Consider the following 19,780-nt stretch of genomic DNA (forward strand, 5'->3'; position numbering starts at 1 on the left):
TAAGATTTTGAAAAAGAGATATAGGTATGTATATCTTAAATTAATTACTGTTAAGCAGTATTGACAGCAGTAGATAAGCAAACAAAACAAAGGAAAAAGCTCTATCGAAAGGCAAAAACAAAAATGGCTGTTGATCGCATGTACACTGTGAAGTGTCTGTTGAAAAAAATATATATATATAATTTACACGCTACAAATGATGATTACGCATAAGCCAACTTTGTTTAAAATCAAATTTATAGTTTTATAAAATTATTAAATTTTCGATATCCACGAGTTTGATAAGAGAGGGGGAAAGGAGCTATCTATCCCTGATTGGGTTTATATTTAGGTTTTATTCGTATATGGCAATCTACTGAGGGAGAGGGTTTTTATAGGAAACTGGACCCTATTTAGGTGTTATTGACGCGAATAAAACATGGAAAACTCCAGTGGCCAACTCGTTGAAGAGGCATGAACCCACAATTAGTGTTCAGTGGTTTTATCCATTTGGCACTTGCAGAAACAGGAGCATCCCCTGGTTGGAATACTTCTGTTTCCGTAGAACCGGGGATATGAAAAGTAAAGAGGGGAAATCACACATTATCTTCTTCAAATCGCGCATTGACAATGCTCATGAAGAATGCGGTTCACCAATAACAGAGTGTCTAATTAGCACTATTGTAATCGCAGGTTCGTGTTGTTTCGATATATTTACTTATCTATGATTATTTACTTTACAAAATAATCAATAATTTTGTAAGTACTGTACTGTACATTATATTCGTTTATTTATAATTAATTTTCTGTATTTTAATTCTATTAATTTTATTGTACCTTTTCAAGTTTATTTCTGGTACTGTATATTACGTATCCTTTAATTAATTCAAAAGTAATTATTTAATAAATAAATAATGCATTACTGCGCCAATACATTAATTATTTTTTAAAATCATATAAAATTTACAATTAGACAATAAATTTTTGAAATGTAGCCTATAGAAATAGTTTAATAATGTTGGATAAATTCATGTAAATTTAAAAATTTGCTTTATATTTAATTAACAATTAAAGAGAATAATTAATAATACTTTTCATATTTAAATTTAAAATTTAACCTAGTAATATAATAATTTTATATGTTTTTAATGTTTCTAAAAACACTCACTAGATGTCAGCACAAGTACAAATTGGTTTAAAATACGATAATATTTCTATAAGTTTATACGGTTTATTTATATGAATTTTCTAGGAATAAATGAATGTAATTAATATTAAAAATAATTTAAAAAATGGTATTAATATTTACTTAAAAAATCACGATGTTTTAAAATAAAAAAAAAATTTTTAATTTCCATTTAAAAATTATAAAAATAAAATTCGAAAATTTTTTAAATAAATAGTTTTTTTAATCTGAGACGAATATCAAATTTACAAATGGGATGTGTGTCTGGATGATTTCCCGTTTAAAGTTTTATGTGTCGAATATAATATATACATTTCCTAATTTTCCAGTTCCTTTAATCATTTTGTTTTTTTGTTTATTTATAATTTTCTCTTTCCTTCTATTGATAATAATATACCGAATTACTGGTATTTATACAACCTTGAATAAAACCAGTAAAAATAGATAAATTAAAAATCAAAAATTATTCTGAATAAAATTATATGTTCTACTTTATAATGTATAAAACGCGATGTCAGGGTCGTCTAGAATCAGTTATACAGGATAAGATTGAAAAATCACAGTTTATGAGAGATTTCTTGTTTTTCTTTTAATATTATTAACTTCAATATAATATTAATCAAGGTTTTTCGTAGGCATTCATGAATTTTCAGAATAAGAAATAAGGCAAACAACGTTAAAAAAAATATTTTTCTAGATTTTGAACTTTAATCAGCCAAGAAAATCGTGAAAAATTACACAGTATTATCCTTTTTTTTATGATAAATTTCATGAATTTTTTAACCTTTTTGTCTTAACGATCAAAGAAAACTATTGCTTTTAGGGTGTTACACTAAGCGAAACTTTATAAGAAACGTTTATCAATTATATTATCTCTTCTGCAGCTTATTTTGTTTTACGGAAAAGGGAGAGAGAGAGGAAAAAAAAAAAAAACAATTCTAAAGTTGCAATTTAGTTTGGGAAGAGTCAAATTGTAACGCTTAAAAAACTCTTCCACGTGTCTTTGTTACAAGAGATTCAGTTAATGAAAGCGCAGCATATAAGAAAGTGCAATAGATTACACTTTAAGAGAAAAAAAAATTTTTTTTTTTTCTTACACCCGGAAGGAAGCTATGAAAAAAAAAAAGCACTACTCTCAATTTTCTCAAATGGAAACAGAAAGGAGAGTGATTAAAGAACAAGAGCGAGAAAATGCTGAATAAGACGAGTATAACGTTCTAAACTTATAAGACCGACCAGTGATGTTTCATTATTAGCAGAACACTTAGAGGAACTTGGAACACAAAGAAGTAATCAATAAGCAATTTATTTTATTCTCTCTATTTTCTAGAAGTGAGTGGTCGATTTGTTAATTTATTTCTTGCCTTTATCCTACGAAAGAATTGTTTCGACTAAAATGTCAACCTTGTAATTCCTCTACCCCCCTCACTTCTATTATTTTCGCGGCAAAAGATTTTTCCGCCCTTTTGACCTTAGACGAAATTTCTGAGAAATCTTACAATATTTTTTAAAGAATTATTAATTAAATTATAAACGACCATTAATAGAATTTTATTTGAAGAGCGAGTTAATTGATAATTTGATCGCGTTAGGAAACAATATAAAGGGCGAGGCAAGAAAAAAAGGGCAGGGCATAGAAAAAAAAAAAAAGAAATAGTAGTTACGAGGTAGTTCGTAAAGCCACACCTGTCCGAAGCTTAATAAGTTAATAAACCACGGGAATTCTTTTATTTTCCACATAAATTAAGATTATGAAGGGAGTTAAGAATAGTATCAATGCTCTTACTACTACAAATGGTTACTTAGAGAACAGAAACATCAGAAATGAGCCATTCCTGATTACAAAGACTCAGCTGGATAAATCCCTTTACTGCGAGAGCTTCCTGATCATCAGAATCTCCAAAGTTCTTTTATCAGTTTCAAACAGTTGCTAGCTTCACATTTTCTCCTAATTTATGGTTTTAGGCAAGATTAAAAGCATTATATATATATTAAATGAGGCTTATAAACGGATAGATAATGAACGTACACAGTTAAGTTTAATAATAATAATAATACTTTTAAACATAAAAAATAAATTTTAATAATAATAGAAGAGACGAGAAGAATGTTTTCGTGTTGTCTGAATATTTAAACTGTTATTGAGAATTTTAAATGGACGTCATTTCTTATATTTATTCACTTTACTCTTAAGAGAGAATTTTCGATGATGATATTTCCTAAGAATAATGAGACTAGTCAAGAAGAGGAAGGGGCAAAAAAAAAAAAAATATTATTTTAACCAATAGCACGTAAAATTAATTTCTATACATGAGGGAAAATGATAAATTATATTCCTTGTTTTCTTTTTTTTTTTTTCTTTTTTCATTGTGGAAGCACGAATGGAGGTTGTTTTTATGAGAACTGTCACTTCTCTTTTTGTAAGACATTTATTGGAAATAGTAAATGGAAGAAAGAACTCGCAATCTTTTCTAAGATTCCGAGAAAAATAATACTCTTTGTTAACTGTATACTACTAGAAACAGTGATAAAAAATTGCAATTTATATGACGTTTTACAGACAGCCATTTTGTAATAAATACTTTCTATCTTTAATAAATATTATTATTATTATTATTTCCCTCTTATTTTCCAGTAGCTTCGTGAGGCCCAAGCAAATTTGAATTACAGAACCTCATCTAGTGTTGGCTTCAGACATTTTTTGGGGGGGAAATATTTTCTAATAAAAGATTAGTTTTGGGCCTCCTATTGTTGGGGGGCCCTGCAATTGCCTTTTTATCTTCCCCATAGGATAACGCGCCATTGACTTTTTTTTAAAAATGAAAACACTCATAAAACTTATCTTTATTATTTAAAAAATATAAAAAATTTTAAAAACGGAAGCTAATATTTATACTTATTAACCGGATATAGCATTATTAGCCATTTAAAGATAGTTATTTTCACGCATTCGACTTTGAAAATCGTTGAACTATATAAAAATTCCTTCGAGGGCACGAACTAAGATAATTAAATTTGATGATAAGACATATATATATATATAAAATAATAATAATGTAACGATAAAATTATTTATTTAACAATATAGAAATTATAAATTTTTAAATATATTTTCACTTGGCATTACTCCAAAGTAAAGGCTAATAAGATTAAGCAAACAGAGATTTTTATGTTTTTTTTTACGCTCTACTTCTTTAATACATATAGATTTTTTGTGTAATAATAAATTTATTATATTATATTATTATTTAATTTTAAGAGGGTATTGACATTACGAGTGCCAAATATATTTACTACAAAATTCAATTATATGCAATATAAAATAACAATAAAACTAATTTATCTGGGATGTCAAATTCCACAATGATAGTCCCATTAATTCTTCAAAAAGGTCTTTCCAAATGATAGATTGTTTCCTAACTCTCTGCCTTAGTCATTTGTACAAAAACCTTGATTATTCTGAGAATTCATCTTCCCGCCCCCCCTCTCCATCTCTGCCATAGAAAAAGACTTTCTTACATGTCCTATCATAAAAACCATTAGTTCTTATGATAAAAAAATAAAGGAAAAGAAGAATTTCCGAACGTTCTCGATTCATCTGTTATATATAGACCTATATATATATAAATTCTTTTATGAAACGATGAAAAGATTGGCAATTTTATTCTAGAATCTGTTGCTTAAATGTAATTTAGATCCATTGATACTATAGAGTATCCATACAATGTGATGAAAAGTATTTGCTGTAATGTAACAAGTCAGCCAGTGTGCATTCTTGATTAGAGTTTTAGCTTTACAAATTGATTACATTGAATGGTTTGGTTGTGTAGTGATAATTTCTCAATGGTGTTATCAATAAGGAATCTCTGAATATATGTTTAATATTATAACTAAATGAGCGAATAAATTTAAAGTAGGAGAGAATATTCAGGCGGAACAACAATTAAAATGAATCTTCCAGCAAACCTACGCGGATGTTAGTGTATGTGGATGTGTATGGGGGAAAGAATTTTATTCACCCTCTTTGAAGCTTAATAACTCCCGTTCTTTTTGTCGAAAATTTTTGAAATTTTGCATGGAGGTTTGTGTATTAGGGGGATCGATTCTGTTAAATTTTGGTGATTAAAGGTCGAGGGAGTGGAGAGATAGATGGAGTCTTGTGTCGTATCTCGAGTAGGGTCGGACTTAATGATATTATTCGTTATTAGCATTTACAATTTTTTTTTATAAAACTCATCCCTACCCTCAAAATTAATCTTTGTGCTATTTTATAATAATTAAAACTAAAATGTCACAACAGATGGCGCCACATGCAGTTTCAAATGTTTCCGGGAAAGTTAAGCAACTCGTTGCTGGACTTTTAAGTAAAACGTGTTAAAAATTTCTAAACTCTACACGAAAATTGATTGTAGAAGAAAATAGACAAGCTGTGATTCTTATTTAAATGACCACCGGCTTTCATTCTTACTACTTCTATACAATTAAAATCTCATAAAGGCAGCAGAAGAAATCGAACCAGTTTTTTTTTCTTTTACTTTTTAAAAGTTAAATAGGTCTAGGCACCACCCAAGTAACAATTTGCTTTATTCTGTTGTTTAGCAGCATTTCTGAAGTCATAGCACGTTTACGTTCACGAAACACAGAACTTTCTTATCCATACATTAAGGTTTCATTGTGTTATTGGGTTTCCGAAACACGATAAAATGTTATTCTTTTGTTACAAGAAAACCTTGAGTGTGTTCGTTACTTTATGTATACTTGTACTTTATAAGGCCCTCTTTCTTTTTGGCTATTATTCTCATATAAAAAAGTAAAAAATTTAAGAAACGATACCGGCTATTAAATCCTTGGAGTAAGGATTCTATACTGTACTAGAAAACTTGATATTGACTTTCTAATTAGCATACAAACTTAACCCGGTTTCAAAATAGCCTTGAGATGTCTGGGTTAGTAATTATTGTGCATCTGAAAGGTTTTTTTATGCGATTTCTAAAGCAAAATTATACAACAAAAAGCCGACCTATTTATTTAACCTATTTATAAAAATCTTTCTTCTATTTTTCGGGGAGGTTGAAAGATTTTTATTTATTGATCCCATCTCTATCTTGATAGCACTTTTTTGTTTTTTTTTTTTTCTTATTCCTTAATGGAATTTAAGGAAGTTCTTAGTTACTTCCGTTTAAAAATAAGGTTATGAAAAGCTAAAAAGTTTCTTTAAAAATACAGTTTTTATTATGTTAAATCGTCGGTTAGAGGAAATATAAAATATATAAAATGAAGGAAATTCTTTTTTTAAATGCTGTAATAAATAATAATAGTAATAATAACTGAATATTATTATTTATACGCAATTTTAAGTCGTATTGAATACGTAAAACATAAAGGAAATTTCATAGAAAAATCTGATTTCCGGCATTATATATATTATATATTTTTTTAATATTCCACCTAAAATAGGGGTTNCCATTCTGTGGGCTATCACTCTGTTGAGATAATTGTTAATCATTAATAATGCGGAAATGATTAATTGTTATCTCGAAAAACACCCATTTTTTCCGCTATATATTTTTTTAATATTCCACCTAAAATAGGGTTTAATAAGGGATTAAAGTGTCATTTAAGTAAGGTTTTTAGTGTGATTTAGTAGTATATTTAATGGTAATAAAGGGCGTGTCTCCCTAAATACTTACCTTCTAAGAATCTCTTGTTAAGTTCTTTGCATACGCCCCTAAATTTTTATCTATATCTCTTTACGTACAGCTCTATTAGAAAGATATAAAGATATATCTGGATATAAATTGCTACTTAGCACGATATTAAGCACATAATAAAATTTACAAGCAAAATAATTCTTTATTCGTGCTGTTTAAAATATATTATAGCTATCTCGAAGCGTTATTGGTTCGTTTTGAAATGTAACATATGTTCTATTGGTTGATTTTAAAATACGTCATTTTTTTTTAATTTCCGTTTTATTTTATTTGATTTTTTTCCATTCAGTGGCGCGTTATCCTGGGTAAAAAGGGCCCTCTAACTTAAATTCGTCTGGCCCCATTATCTTTCACTGTTTATATTAAAAATATTCGTTAATAAAATTTGAATATAGGCCTATTAAAACTTTAGTATTTATAATTGAAAAACGAGTTAAATAATACATTTTTTTCGGAGCTTAAAAAGGCTAAAAGTAAACATTTTTGTCGGTGATTATTCATTGAATAATCCCGTAAATAGTTTGATATTATTACGAGACGACGCCAACACATCAACAGCTAGGTAAGTGCGTAACACATGGAGAAAATCCTCTTTGAATCAGCAACACTCCAACATCTTTAATTCCTCCCGTTCACGCCCAGTTCGTGCAGGTAAGAATGAAAAACGACATTCTCGCGTGACGGGCGAATTGACTTGATCAATGTTCATTATATCCCGAAAGGGGTTAATGGGTTGTAACATCGTACAATATTAAATACACTTCTATATATATATATACAAAAATAAAAATCAAAATATGTGTTACATCATCTTCGCTCGTGAAATATGAATGATGAACGAGAAGTTAATCCTAAGGATTTATCTGTTTTGCTATAGGAATTGATACGGTGTGACTTGAAGCGTTAATAATTGCGTGCTATAGTAAATAATATATAAGTTACATAATATGCCAAATTTAGAATTTGAAGATTATTCAATTAAAAATAATATTACTTTAACATTTTTTTAAAATAAGTATTATCAATTTCGTTTCGTTTGATTGGTTAAATTTGAATTTAAACAATCGTCAATTGGTTAATTTTAAAATACGTCATTTCCGCTTATTTTTTTCAGGAAATTTTCACATTTTGATTTTAAAAAAAGAAGAAGAAAAAAGGCAATATCCACGCCGAATATTATAAGTTTTTTTTTTAAAATAATACATAAATCAATATTTGTACAATATTTTTCATATAACTGTCAAAAATTTCAATATCAGGAGACTTTAATAAAGATAAGACATATGCATTATTGGAAATTATATATTCAGTTATATTTTAATACGAAACAAATGAAAAAAAAAAAGAAGAAGAAATCTAATTTATTAAATAAGAACAATTTATTTAAACGATAAGTTTCAATCAATTTAAATCTGCATATTTACATCAATTCTGTATTAAATCAAAGTTTTGTTTTTAACTTATCTCGTTCATCTCTTAATGGATTTTTTCTCTTTTATAACTTTAATTAATCTAGATTCTTTTTTCCTCCTCCTCCTCCTCCTCCTCCTCTTCTTCTTCTTCTTCTTCCTCCCTCTCTCTACTCTTTATCGTTTCTAGGAATTTTGAGTAAGAATAAACTCTATTGAAATGTAAGTCTATAATAAACAGAAAACAGAAAATTTCCATTAAGCAAGCTTGGATTATTGAAGAAGACATTTTTTAAAAATTCGGCTTTAAAGTAGATTTTTCTTATTTTGGAAACTTTACAACCATTTTTTTTTATCCTCTTCCTTTCCTCCCATGTTTTATAATGGAGGAGTTAAAAATAATAGAGAAGTACCGCTACTAAGCTCTTAAGAATGCCACATAACGTAAATATCGCAGTAAAAAAATATATATAAGTAATTATACATCCGAACAATATTGAGTTTAATAACGTAAATTTAGGTATGTAATTTATTTTACGACAAGATTTTTAATGTCTTAAGTGATTCTTATCATTAAACCAGTTTATAAGATCCTCGTAACTGGTATAACATGAATTTACTTCATTTTAATGTGTTAAAAATACAGGAAGAGTCCATAATATCTTGCCTTTGAAACTTCTTAAATGTTATAAAAAGATTTACTAAGCTATTATATATTTAATGATTGTTGTATACTGTAAAAAGTAAGATATATTTTACGTAAATTTTTTAAACTTTATCGTTTAGCTAACCATTAATCAAATTCCTCTTTAAAACTCTGTACATTTGTTAAATGTCTGTAGATAAAGCTTCACTGACAAAAAAAATATTGATAGTGACCATTCTGTGGGCTATCACTCTGTTGAGATAATTGTTAATCATTAATAATGCGGAAATGATTAATTGTTATCTCGAAAAACACCCATTTTTTCCGTTTTATATATCTAAATAACGAGCAATTGTTGTTGTTTTTTTTTTAATATTTAGGCCCATGAAAGGGTTCAGAAGATAAAAGGGAGAAATTCTATTGTTTTGGCTATTGAGAAACGTAATTTTCACCAAGTAGAAGTCGTTCACCCTTAGCTATAATATTTCCAATGTTCAATGAGATTGATATCGATCTAGATATATGTTAGAATTTACGATTAGAAGTGAACTCACTTAACAAATACAGATTTTTAGAAACTTTTTAGAACTGGTAATGGTTGGTATGAATAAGTTTCTTGATAAGAAAAAAAAAAGAGGCTTATCTCATACTTTTGTTCTTTTGTTTTATGAAAGAAAACGCATACATACTGTTAAGAAATCGGTTTTATTCACATCGAATTCACAGATTGACGTTAAGAATGATAAGGTTTTATAGGCACAAATACGAGGAAATTTGGGAGAGGCGAATCATAACAAATTAATCAGTAGGGATTTTAATTGTTCGATTCACCTACACTTCATAAACTGAAGTTTATCGGGCCAATTTGAATGGATGAGTTGTTTCGTATAAAATACGTCATTTTATTCGAATTATGAGTGATATTTATCGGTTGGTGACTACAGGAACTCATTTTAAATACGAATAAAAGTTAAAAAAAAATTTACTATTTCACATTTTCCCTTCAACACACTCGTGGAATGTTCAGTATCTACTTAAAGATGGCACCAAAATGTTTTGATATAAATTAAACAAACAAAAAAAAACTGTACCCGTTTGACACAAATAAAAGAACACTTGTTTCCAACTTTACAAATACGCTGGTCCTTTTATATTGAAAATTCTTTCCTGTAAAACATCTTCCTGATTCACCTTTTCGTACTCCTTGACATACTTGCAAATTTATGCACATAAAACAGGAATGTCTTGTTTTGCGTGCTATTGCCCACATGAAATCATCACCGGAACCACGCGGTGAATAGTCAAAATCACTAAAAAATATGACTCGGATAGATAATGATTAAGAAAAGAATCCTAATTTCGATAAGACGTTCGCCGTTCTTTTCACTAATTCATCTTTATAGCGCCAAATGATCGTGTCACGTATGGTGTGGATTCGAAAGTCAGTCTTGCAGCTGTTTTTTAATGATCCCACACAATCTTTCCTGTAATGTTGCAACTGAGCCAGAGAGGTATTAATGGAGAAAGTTGTGCAAGTCCCCAAACAATTCAGTGGGAAGTGATTATGCAAAGATACTACTCTCTCCGTATTGTGGAAGCATTTAACGTAAGCGCCCGGTTTAGTAAAATTTTTCGATCGATAGACGTGTTGCAGCATATGAAAATATCGGGGTATACCATGTTCGTGTGCTACATGAGTCAATTCGTCGCCATCTTGGAGATCGTCCAGAAAATAAACATTACGGACATTATAACTAGCTCGTGTATAATTTTTCTCCTTTAGCGCCAATTTAACAACATCGTCCATTAAATCTTTCCAGTTTTTATGCTTAATTGGCATAATTATTTCGTCCGTATCTAATAAAACTACGTAACTATATGAGTAAAGATTCCTGTATAAGCAATCGTTATATGGAATCAATTCATTTTGCCTTTTGTGAGTCAGCTTAGATTTCAGATAAAAGTGTCTGAATCCCGGTATATTTGGCTGATTTCCGGGTAAAGTAATGGGAGTCAGATCTACCAGACCCATTTTCTTATAATAGTGCAGTACTTTAGAGATATTGGGATGTATTTCTAGCTCGTACAGAAAGATTTTCTGTGCTCCTAAAATATTCAGGAGCTCGATCCACTCCACTAATCGTACACTCAAGTCTTGATGGAGAAAATCCAGACCTTTCACGCAGACAGCGAAGTTTTCTTTTACTTTCGGTCGATTGTTGATCACTCGTAAGTTTGTGGTTGGTTTATCACATCTGTGCTCGACCAAAGATACTGAAGATGGTACTTTACCACCCGATTCCTTCTTCGGTATTTTACAAGAGATGATAAAAGGCTGCAAAATTCCATCTTTATAATTGCCCCATTTACTGTACCAACCGTAAGTATAGGTTGTTGGAGAGAAAACGGCAGTTTTCATCCCATCGAACCAAAGCTGACAAGTGGTTGGGAGTGGTTTGATTTTATCTACCATTCCTAATATTCTTACAATGGGTATGCCACCGGCTCTCCATCTATCATCGTAATAGGCACCATAAAGATAGAAAGTGCCGTTAGAAGTGCGTAATGTTTGCCAGTAGATATTATTAAACTCTAATTCGTATAGGCTGGGAAAGCGAGCGCAAGTCTTGTTGCCTACAGGACGGTTTTTATATGTGGTCCAGTATGCGAGAGGAAGGTTAGAACGATCGGCTAATGAACTCAATAACTCTTTNTTTTTTTAAATTTTAGATTATAATCTTTAATATTTTACAAATTTTATTATTTTATTATAAAATGCTAACCTTCGTTTAAACTGAGATGAATTGCATTAATTATAAAATTATTTGTCTCGAGAGAGAGAGAGGGGGGGACGAACACTGTTCAAATGATTATAGTAAGCAATTATTATAAACCGAAAGCGCTTAGTAAACTAGAAAATTATATTATTAAAATAGAAATTAATATTAAATTATCCATTTAATTTTTCGTTGTTTTAAGGAGTGATTTGATTTTGCTGTTTGCTAGTTATAGAAAGAAAACATTAATTAGGTGTGTATATATAGGATATATTATGTATAAATTCATACGTAAATACTTTTACAATCAGTTAATTCATTTAAGATTTAAATTATTTATACTAGGGCTTATAAACAGGGATGTCGAGAGGGGGAAGAGCTGGATTTTTCCCTGAAAACCTTTGCGGTTATAATGGTTCCTATCCCTATAAAATAATGATATTTTTACTTTTAAAAAAATTATTAAAAATCCTTAATACTAGATTTTATTAATAAAGAAACATTGTACTTATTTCATCTGTTCAAGAAAATTATAAATGGAACCTCGGTGGAACCCGCATCTCATCATGCTCTCGGCGGCCCTAGTTCTAAATATAGGCGAAATCCCATTTCTTACATTGACTGAATGTATAAAAACCATTGAACATCGATAATTATTCTCGGATTCGACCCTTCCGGGTTTCCTCCACGTCTGAAACACGTAAATAGTTCCTCCCTCCTTGGCAGATAGCCATAACAACGTTGAGTTTCCGTATTCTATCAAATACAAACCATCGCTTAGGGTCACACGCATAGAAGGCCCTATATATACAGTACTCCTCACCTAGAGTGCTTCGAATAAATAAAAGTGTAAATTTAAATACTAAATTAAAAATAACCATAATTTTAAATGCTCCTGAACTTAATATGACTTGAAAACTACTTACTACTTAAGGCCCCTCAAGCTGTATGAGAATTGACCGAATGAATTAAAAGTAAAATTATTTATTAAATAAAAATGCCAATAAACTTTTATAGGTGTATAATATTTGAATACAGACATAAGAAAATAATAATAATTATTATTATTATTAAAATTAAAGCTTATTTTGCTATTAAATCGATGAAATACGAGAAAATAAATAGTATCACATCATAGAAAAGTGTACTTAATTATATTATTTATTCCATTAAATATAAAAATAAAATTATTCTCGTAAGAATTAACTGTAAACAGAATTTTGCAATATATTCCAAGTTATCGAGCACTTCACCTACTTTAACTAGAACAAACAAGTTAATAAATAAAGAGGCAAAAATTCTTTTTTCCCCCCATTTAAGTATTTACAAAATGTAAATTTTCTTGAAACATTTTCAAAAAAAAAATTATAATAAAGAATATTTAATAAGAAACGTGAATTAAATACTGTTTATTTCCTCCTTTTTTGACTAGATATTCCTGTTATAATTTTCGTTTTTATGGCAAGACTCCTGTTGTAATTTCCGTTCCCAAGACCTTATAACGTCTGGGGAGACTCACCTGTTAAGTTGCTGACATTTTGACCTGGTGAAGTGAATGAATTTAATCTTTTTAGACCCATTAAAACGATAAAAACACGTCTATTTTTTAATCCATTTTATTTATTGCATTAAATCAAACGTATTTAATAATTAGATACAAGCAAAATTATGATAACGTTTCTACATTCTTCACCTGTACATTGCAGTTGAACCAGTTCTACCCGTCACCTATGTAAAACACGAAATCATGGCATCAACACAGATTCATGACATCTATTCCGTAAACAAACGAAAGTCATTTTCTTTATCTAAAAGGCAATTTTCATAATTAAAATGTTTCTACGGTTTGCCTTAGAGGAGAAAATTAAGAAGAATTCTTAAATATAAAACAAAGAAAGAATCTGTAGAATAATAGAGTCTTTTTTGTGTATGTATGTGGGAAGCTTGTTTTCGCTAAATCACGTAAAAATGACGTCAGACTAAGACTGAAATTGGTGAATGATGTCACGCTTGAAAACGCGTGAGGGGGAGGATGTTAGCTGACGTATTTCACGGTAGTTAGTTACAGAATTCTTTGGTCAAGAAGCTGCTATTTAAGTTGAATGGATTTCATTGTTGGAAAAAGTCTCGTGATTAGTAAAATACTGCCTTTGGGTAGCATCCGTATCTTATTGTATACCGTCCTTTCTTAAAAGTGAAACTTTTCAAAGTAAACTCGACCAAGCGAACAAATTTCTTCAATTGTCTACTTAAAATTTTAATAACAGCTACTGTAATGATTTCTCGAGTTTTTAAGACGTTTGTTCTCTCTCTCTCTCTCTCTCTCTACTTAATTTTATCATTGCCAAATCCCATTCATTCCGAGTGGGAAAAAAGGGAAAGAAATTTGATTGTTTATTATCTTCAGTTCTGAACAAGAAATTAATTAGGTATTACTTTATCACGCGTAAAAATTAAAAAAAAAAAACTAAAAATGCAATTTAATTTACACAAATATCTACTGCTGTTTCTTCCAGCAAGTAAGATTTAGAAAAGAAAAAAAAAGGAATTTTTTTATATTTAATATAAAAATTTATTGCGCAGAAAATATACAAATTTTCTAGATATTGTTAATGAAAATTTATATATTTAACTAATCCGAACTATATAAAAATACAGTATCATTATATAACATAAAGTTAGAGAAATAAATCTAAAATATGTAGAAATTATAACGTTTTTATCGCTAGAAAAAAAAACGTTTAAAATAATTAAATATAACATTTTATAATCAATAAACGTGACTTTAATATACATTAACATTGTTTCCTGTGTTTATTAATGTGTGTTGACACTAACACGTGGCCATTAAACACATGTTTAGTCTATTAAACCTATTAAAATTTGGAGAAAACAGAAAATTAATATTTAATAGCGTATTATAATCGCACACGTGATAAAATCTGTGCTGTCGTTTATTATTTATTTATTTTTTTTTAAATTTTAGATTATAATCTTTAATATTTTACAAATTTTATTATTTTATTATAAAATGCTAACCTTCGTTTAAACTGAGATGAATTGCATTAATTATAAAATTATTTGTCTCGAGAGAGAGAGAGGGGGGGACGAACACTGTTCAAATGATTATAGTAAGCAATTATTATAAACCGAAAGCGCTTAGTAAACTAGAAAATTATATTATTAAAATAGAAATTAATATTAAATTATCCATTTAATTTTTCGTTGTTTTAAGGAGTGATTTGATTTTGCTGTTTGCTAGTTATAGAAAGAAAACATTAATTAGGTGTGTATATATAGGATATATTATGTATAAATTCATACGTAAATACTTTTACAATCAGTTAATTCATTTAAGATTTAAATTATTTATACTAGGGCTTATAAACAGGGATGTCGAGAGGGGGAAGAGCTGGATTTTTCCCTGAAAACCTTTGCGGTTATAATGGTTCCTATCCCTATAAAATAATGATATTTTTACTTTTAAAAAAATTATTAAAAATCCTTAATACTAGATTTTATTAATAAAGAAACATTGTACTTATTTCATCTGTTCAAGAAAATTATAAATGGAACCTCGGTGGAACCCGCATCTCATCATGCTCTCGGCGGCCCTAGTTCTAAATATAGGCGAAATCCCATTTCTTACATTGACTGAATGTATAAAAACCATTGAACATCGATAATTATTCTCGGATTCGACCCTTCCGGGTTTCCTCCACGTCTGAAACACGTAAATAGTTCCTCCCTCCTTGGCAGATAGCCATAACAACGTTGAGTTTCCGTATTCTATCAAATACAAACCATCGCTTAGGGTCACACGCATAGAAGGCCCTATATATACAGTACTCCTCACCTAGAGTGCTTCGAATAAATAAAAGTGTAAATTTAAATACTAAATTAAAAATAACCATAATTTTAAATGCTCCTGAACTTAATATGACTTGAAAACTACTTACTACTTAAGGCCCCTCAAGCTGTATGAGAATTGACCGAATGAATTAAAAGTAAAATTATTTATTAAATAAAAATGCCAATAAACTTTTATAGGTGTATAATATTTGAATACAGACATAAGAAAATAATAATAATTATTATTATTATTAAAATTAAAGCTTATTTTGCTATTAAATCGATGAAATACGAGAAAATAAATAGTATCACATCATAGAAAAGTGTACTTAATTATATTATTTATTCCATTAAATATAAAAATAAAATTATTCTCGTAAGAATTAACTGTAAACAGAATTTTGCAATATATTCCAAGTTATCGAGCACTTCACCTACTTTAACTAGAACAAACAAGTTAATAAATAAAGAGGCAAAAATTTTTTTTTCCCCCCATTTAAGTATTTACAAAATGTAAATTTTCTTGAAACATTTTCAAAAAAAAATTATAATAAAGAATATTTAATAAGAAACGTGAATTAAATACTGTTTATTTCCTCCTTTTTTGACTAGATATTCCTGTTATAATTTTCGTTTTTATGGCAAGACTCCTGTTGTAATTTCCGTTCCCAAGACCTTATAACGTCTGGGGAGACTCACCTGTTAAGTTGCTGACATTTTGACCTGGTGAAGTGAATGAATTTAATCTTTTTAGACCCATTAAAACGATAAAAACACGTCTATTTTTTAATCCATTTTATTTATTGCATTAAATCAAACGTATTTAATAATTAGATACAAGCAAAATTATGATAACGTTTCTACATTCTTCACCTGTACATTGCAGTTGAACCAGTTCTACCCGTCACCTATGTAAAACACGAAATCATGGCATCAACACAGATTCATGACATCTATTCCGTAAACAAACGAAAGTCATTTTCTTTATCTAAAAGGCAATTTTCATAATTAAAATGTTTCTACGGTTTGCCTTAGAGGAGAAAATTAAGAAGAATTCTTAAATATAAAACAAAGAAAGAATCTGTAGAATAATAGAGTCTTTTTTGTGTGTGTATGTGGGAAGCTTGTTTTCGCTAAATCACGTAAAAATGACGTCAGACTAAGACTGAAATTGGTGAATGATGTCACGCTTGAAAACGCGTGAGGGGGAGGATGTTAGCTGACGTATTTCACGGTAGTTAGTTACAGAATTCTTTGGTCAAGAAGCTGCTATTCAAGTTGAATGGATTTCATTGTTGGAAAAAGTCTCGTGATTAGTAAAATACTGCCTTTGGGTAGCATCCGTATCTTATTGTATACCGTCCTTTCTTAAAAGTGAAACTTTTCAAAGTAAACTCGACCAAGCGAACAAATTTCTTCAATTGTCTACTTAAAATTTTAATAACAGCTACTGTAATGATTTCTCGAGTTTTTAAGACGTTTGTTCTCTCTCTCTCTCTCTCTCTCTACTTAATTTTATCATTGCCAAATCCCATTCATTCCGAGTGGGAAAAAAGGGAAAGAAATTTGATTGTTTATTATCTTCAGTTCTGAACAAGAAATTAATTAGGTATTACTTTATCACGCGTAAAAATTAAAAAAAAAAAACTAAAAATGCAATTTAATTTACACAAATATCTACTGCTGTTTCTTCCAGCAAGTAAGATTTAGAAAAGAAAAAAAAAGGAATTTTTTTATATTTAATATAAAAATTTATTGCGGAAAATATACAAATTTTCTACATATTGTTAATGAAAATTTATATATTTAACTAATCCGAACTATATAAAAATACAGTATCATTATATATAAGATGTTTAAGTTTATAGAATAATTATATTTTTAAAATCAGCAGTTTGTTTATGGATGAAAAAGGAAAAAAAAATTGATAAAAATACTCGAAAGAAAACTGAAAAATCAGCAAAAATATAATATTGACCATTATTTCGAGTGGAAGATTTCGGCCAAAATCTCGTCTACTTATTTAAAAAGTACCAAAAATCTAATTTAAAATCGATTAATTGTTTCCTTTTTTTTTGTAATTCTGTCTGTCATAAACGTCATCGAACTAACTTTATCATCCCACCTAATTAAATTCTAATTTAGAATCTCATCGTAGACTATTTAATAACAAGGATAAGATATAAGAGAAGAGAATTAGTACATAAACTCGAGTACAAGTTGTACAAAAAAATAAACGATCTCATGTAGGTTAGTATCCCATTTATTTGTCATTAAATGACGTGATTTAATGTAAAAATTGGATTTAAAATAGAAAACAACTGTCGACGGTTTAAGTTTCTTAATTATTCTAGTATAGAGTTCCTTAATCCTAATGATAATCGTTACTATTAGTTGCGGATACTTAAATAAGATACACGAATAGACAATTTTCCGAACAATTTAAGTCTGGCAAGATTAAATTTAGACCAAATGAGGAAAAAACTTTTACGAAAGAATAAAAGTTCAAGGATAAATAAAAGTTATTTCCAGGAGTAGAAAAGTTTATATAGAGTATTTTTGAACTCTGTAATATAATATAGTATCCACCCGATATAGTAAACAAGTTATATATGAAGAATTCAGGATGTAGAGAATGGTTTAATATCGAGAGTCTTCTATGACAAGCTACGAGAACACGTATAAGTGTGAGGTATAATGAGGTAATTCTATTAAGATTATAGGTAAATATCTCACGTATTTGTAAGAAAATTATTTTATTAATTAATGGGATCAAACAATATTAAATAACTTTAATCGTATAGAATCAAGGCCGTACAAAGTTATAATTAAAATTCATTCGATCAAGCTGCATGTTTTCTATTTATATAAACGATCTATAACTTTTATTCTGTATGCCAGTTTATAAATATAACATATGATAGCATTTTTGTTAGAATGATCTATTTCGGTTATCTATCATCTATTTAAAGTCTATACTTCAGGCTTTGTTTTAAATAGATTTATAGATTTCTACATCGGAAAAAAAAATATACTCAAGATAGATTATATCTTCAATTTTTTCTGTTTTTTTTTTGTAAAATAAATAAATAAATAAATAAAATTTTGTCCTTACTTTAGATTAAAAGAAGAGTTTAGATATTATAGAAATTTTCGCATAAATTATGTTATAATTTCTATAAATATAACTGTGACGACACAGGAGATAGTACGACACTGAACTCTGTAAGCAGCCTTCGTTATTCTTTGCAAGGTTGAAGGTTGACAGTTGCCATGACGTATTATCAAAAAACACGAGACGTGAAAGATTTACTAAATGTTAGGGCAAACAACCTGCACAAAAGAAAAGACGATACTTAAAGTTACATAATAAAAATTGCTACATGACCTTTTATTCTCAACTTATCAATTCAGTAAAATCATAATAAAAATGCCAACTATGTTATATAAATAGGTTACAACTATATTTACTATATTTTTATCTATTTTAGTACTTATGTTTGACAACGAGCTTGTTTTTTTTTTCTTTTACTAAACACTTCTATTCCTGTTGTAGTGTTATCCAACAGATCAATGTAACCGAATGACCTTTTATTCTCAACTTATCAATTCAGTAAAATCATAATAAAAATGCCAACTATGTTATATAAATAGGTTAAAACTATATTTACTATATTTTTATCTATTTTAGTACTTATGTTTGACAACGAGCTTGTTTTTTTTTTCTTTTACTAAATCGCTGGCCACTTCTATTCCTGTTGTAGTGTTATCCAACAGATCAATGTAACCGAAATAACTCATTGTCAGGAAATGCAAACTAGATTAATATTAAATTTCTATTATCGAATTTTTACGCTATATATCTCTATTAATTTTCTATACAATTAAGTAGTATTTTGGCCAATCTGCTGTTACGGTTACGGCAACTTAAACATGGAAGAATGCGTAAAGAAATTTCCGGAGCGGATCCCTTTCATCTATATAGTAATTTGCATATTTATTAAAGTTTGTATTTTAAAATCAATTTCTGTATGTTTGTTTCGCGTATCCCTGGAGGTTATTTTGATGGTTATAGAATGTATATAAGTAGCTATATCGTCTATAAACATACCACGCTTGGAATTCGTCAGATCGGTGGCGCCTTATTCAATACTCTTTGGTCTACGAAACGGCTTTCTCACAATAGAATACCCTTACGAGTTACATGGAGAGATTGAATG

At 28.9% G+C, this 19,780-nt stretch overlaps 1 protein-coding gene across 1 annotated transcript; it reads right to left on the reverse strand.

The window, feature by feature from the left end:
- Positions 1–9,617: 9,617 nt before the first annotated feature.
- On the reverse strand, positions 9,618–13,288 carry LOC111629645. Its single transcript, XM_023373530.1, has 2 exons — positions 13,228–13,288; positions 9,618–11,640 (listed from the first exon to the last, which is right to left on the reverse strand). Exons 1-2 carry the CDS (start codon positions 13,286–13,288, stop codon positions 10,271–10,273), a joined length of 1,431 nt encoding a protein of 476 aa, XP_023229298.1. The 3' UTR covers positions 9,618–10,270.
- Between the last annotated feature and the right edge of the window lie 6,492 nt (positions 13,289–19,780).

This window comes from Centruroides sculpturatus, unplaced genomic scaffold, assembly GCF_000671375.1.
Source record: "Centruroides sculpturatus isolate CEXI.00-Female unplaced genomic scaffold, Cexi_2.0 scaffold640, whole genome shotgun sequence".
In the NCBI taxonomy this organism is placed as follows: Eukaryota; Metazoa; Arthropoda; class Arachnida; order Scorpiones; family Buthidae; genus Centruroides; species Centruroides sculpturatus.

Excerpts from the sequence above, each read along its gene's own strand:
- LOC111629645 (XM_023373530.1), bottom strand. The coding sequence starts at position 13,288 with ATGGGTCTAAAAAGATTAAATTCATTCACTTCACCAGGTCAAAATGTC.